Raw genomic sequence first — 3826 nt, 5'->3', positions numbered from 1 at the left:
CCTCTCCTAAGTTCACATGAACATCCACCCCTGATGATTAACATGCTCAAGTCAATTGATGACCTTAAATTGAAACCTCGTATGATACCAAATAATAAAGTTTCCTCCAACAAACAATACAATATATTCTTGGTTACACTTGAGAAAAGAAAGTTACGATACCTCTCCTAAGTTCACATGAACATCCACCCCTGATGATTAACATGCTCAAGTCAATTGATGACCTTAAATTGAAACCTCGTATGATACCAAATAATAAAGTTTCCTCCAACAAACAATACAATATATTCTTGGTTACACTTGAGAAAAGAAAGTTACGATGATCTTCTTGTGGGTTATAGCACTGAAGAAAAGAACAGAAAACATGAACCTTGATTAATAATTCCTGTTGCCTCAACTTATCCACTTCCACTAGATTTGTCAGAACCAGTATGTATCATATACCTCTTTTGTTGAAAATCATACAGAGGCATATACCATTTGAAACCGCACTACAACTTAATGCCCTATCCTTAAATTCAGTTACTCCGAAAGTATCAGCTGTTTTAAAAGGTTGGTGGCTAGCACCTATATAGAATTCCATGTTATAGACAACATGCTTATTGCAACGTAATGTCTAAATCATATTACCAGGATAAATAACATGACTTTAAAGTCTTCAATCCTTGCTTTGGTCCTTTGGTCATTTCAGCCACTTCATTAATAAATCCTAAAAATGTCTCAATGGAAATAAATGATAAAAGAGATCAAATATGTTTGTTATTCTAGCTACATAGCTCCTACTTGAATGTTAGCTACTAATGATAATGATGGTAATGATACCTAGTGTTATTATACTAGTGATCTTATAATTTTATATAAATTTTAAAGGCTTACACCCTTTTCTTGGCCCTTTGGTCAATTATGGCCACTTAGCAAATTTTTCATTATCATTTAGTTATTAATTCAATCACATGCTTCGAGAATTTTGTTTATTACTTTTAATAGTCAATATTATTGGATTTTATTGAAATGATACGCAAGAAATATAGTAGCCAGCAATAAGGACAATTTGGTGTAACCGTGTAAGAACAGGGTAAATTTCAGACGGATACTTGAGAATCCTGATTTAGATTCACTAATGCAGGTTTCTGACCCAAATAGGATCAATAGTTTCAGTCAGCTTGGATTATAACCACTTAAAAATGGATTCCGATCAATTTTTCATTTTAACGAAAGAAATATATCCAATTAAGATGAGGGTTAATAGCAGATAGACACCTGTATTTCACCCAATTGTAGATAGATCCCCTTTAGTTCTATTTGTGCGTATAGACCTCCTGAGTAATATTTTTTTAAGGAGGCAGATAGATCCCTCATAGTTAGACCGGAGAAGATAGACCCCAAGTGCTTTTTTGTCTCTTAAAAGAGTCGAAAAAGTTCACTCAAGGGTCTATCCACACTTGGGAAAATAGTACAGGGGGTCTATCTAAAATTGAGAGATAGTACAGGGGTCCATCCACAATTAACCCTATAAATCTTAGAAAGTCTTTGGAAGTTTGTAAAACACATACGACATAGGTGTATACAAGCAGGTTTGACTTTAGAGACCACCAAATATATCTACATGTCTATATGCATTCCAAACCAAGGTTCTCTCATTTTAGTTCGTAATAAGGCCCACTTGTAGGTATAACCTTGGTGGTTCCCAATATCTTCTGTTGTTGTGGTTTGAGTCTCTGGATTATTTTATTTTTACTTTCAAAACTAGTAATATATAGAAATAATATTTTCCCATGTTTTCTGTCCTCCCATCACTTGTCCAATAATAGAGAGTAAGTTTTATAACACATTTACATTTTCTTACCCATAAATGATCCAATTAAGGATGCCTACGAACTTTAGAAATAGGAAGGTAAAAATTAAAAAGAAACTGTCATATATATATATATATATATATATATATTATATATATATATATATATATATATATATATAATATTATATATATATATATATGATAAATTATGGGTATGCTTGGTACCAAGCACAAATTTTATGCTTGGTAGTGACGGTGGCAATTCCCTCCACTTATTCAAATAGGAGACCGCATTCACATGGACGTTAATGAGTGCATGTGGCATATGCAACTATTTGAATGAGTTGGAGGAGATTATGTCACATCACTACCAAAGCACAACTTTTTGTGCTTGGTACCAAGCATACCATTCTCTCTCTCTCTCTCTCTCTTCTCTCTCTCTCTATATATTATATATTATATTATATATATATATATATAATATATATATATATATATATATATGTTGCAATCCGTGCATCACCATCATTATCATCATAGTGTTTGTGATCAAGATATGTTAACCATCGTGATAGATCAAACCAAAGAATCCCAATATGGATACCAAGCTTTTCAGAGTTATAACAAGCTGAAATAACGCCTTTAATATTCTACGTTGATGTGGAAACTAAAGGTTTAAGAATTAGCATAAGAGAGATTGATGTAAAACCTTCACATTGCTTGGTAGGTAGGCAAAAAGATCTCTTTGACAAATGATCTAAGCTCAGGATGAGGATACCAACAAGCAACTGTCCAAAATCCCCTTTGTCAAGGTGAAGACTACAGACTATGAGGTAGTTAGATATACAATTTAAAATATGATTAATTACATTTAAGCTCTTTGAGGTATTTGAGGTATGATGTAATTACACGGGTGACCTTGGAGTCCATGTCTCTACACACATAATCCTGAAAGTATTACTTGTAATTGCACAGGTGCCCTAGAACCCAAATAACAAGCTACTCTTGGGATTACCCATGTAATTACAATTCGCAATCTCATGGTCATCCATGTAGATAAGCAAGACTCCAAGGTGAATCGTGTAATTATATCATACCTCAGGGTACCGGAATGTAATTAATCCTTTAAAATATCACTACTTAAGTAAGTCTGTGAAATTCATAGTTGGTCACCGTAATTTACAAATGTACTATCTAAAGAACAGATTCACGTTAGGCATGGACCTTTCCGACTGAAATCCACCTGAAGAATTGACTAGTAATAAAATTACTATCATAAAATGGTCCATCCCTTCTCAACTTGTTAATAGAATAAAGTTAGACATCCACTCTCCATGGAGTTCCATAATCGTCCATAACAATAAGTGATTGCTTAGATGTTATCATCTTGTCTGGTTCAAAATGTAAGCTTGTTCGCATACGTTAAAACTTTACTACACAATCTACATCATCTGATTATTTAAGATCTGCCAAAATTCCAATATAAACAATCAAGGTCGTGTAAATGGTGCTTAAGCATTCTGAGCCCTGAGCACACTAAGAGCAGGACCTAAGAAATCTTATCTAATCTAAGTGGGAAAGAAAATGTTAGACTTTCAATTCTAAATTGGCAACAAATATTTTAATATTATTTAGGCATGAGTGCCTTTTACCTGAAAAAAAAGGGGTCTTTGTACAAATGATTTGCACGGATCACAGCCATCTAAAATATTTTACATCAAAATTTGAATTTTCTAACAAGAAACCGCACAGAATACATCAAAAAGTAATGGGTTACGACTGGAAATGAGAACAAGCCTGAGCTCATCACGTAATCGCCTGAGCTTTGAGCTCTTGCTTCAGAAATTAAGACGCAACTATTGAAATTGGACTTTTGGTTAACTGTATCTAGCAAGATCCAATTTGGGCAAGGAAAAAATCAGAAATTTAAGCGAAAATGAGAAGATGCTGAGATGGGATCAAGGGAGGTGACGAGAACTCACTGACAACGCGAGATCCTTCGGCCTCGGAGCCCATTGCGGTGAGAGG

General features: G+C 34.1%; 1 protein-coding gene across 2 annotated transcripts in view; it reads right to left on the bottom strand.

The window, feature by feature from the left end:
* Nucleotides 1-3826, bottom strand: part of LOC109849607 (ubiquitin-conjugating enzyme E2 variant 1D-like) — a 13247-nt gene extending 9421 nt beyond the window's left edge. The window contains exon 1 of one of the 2 annotated variants that reach the window (XM_020419463.1): nucleotides 3781-3826. In XM_020419463.1, the coding sequence (XP_020275052.1) occupies nucleotides 3781-3814 (34 nt within the window). In that variant the 5' untranslated portion in view covers nucleotides 3815-3826. Of the gene's footprint in view, nucleotides 1-3595; nucleotides 3621-3780 lie in introns of those variants that run through there. The other variant, XM_020419464.1, reaches the window with a different exon arrangement.

The sequence above is a fragment of the Asparagus officinalis genome, chromosome 7 (genome assembly GCF_001876935.1).
Source record: "Asparagus officinalis chromosome 7, Aspof.V1, whole genome shotgun sequence".
NCBI classification, from domain to species: Eukaryota; Viridiplantae; Streptophyta; class Magnoliopsida; order Asparagales; family Asparagaceae; genus Asparagus; species Asparagus officinalis.
Note: the sequence above shows the minus strand (reverse complement) of the source record. Positions and strands in the feature narration are given on the sequence as shown.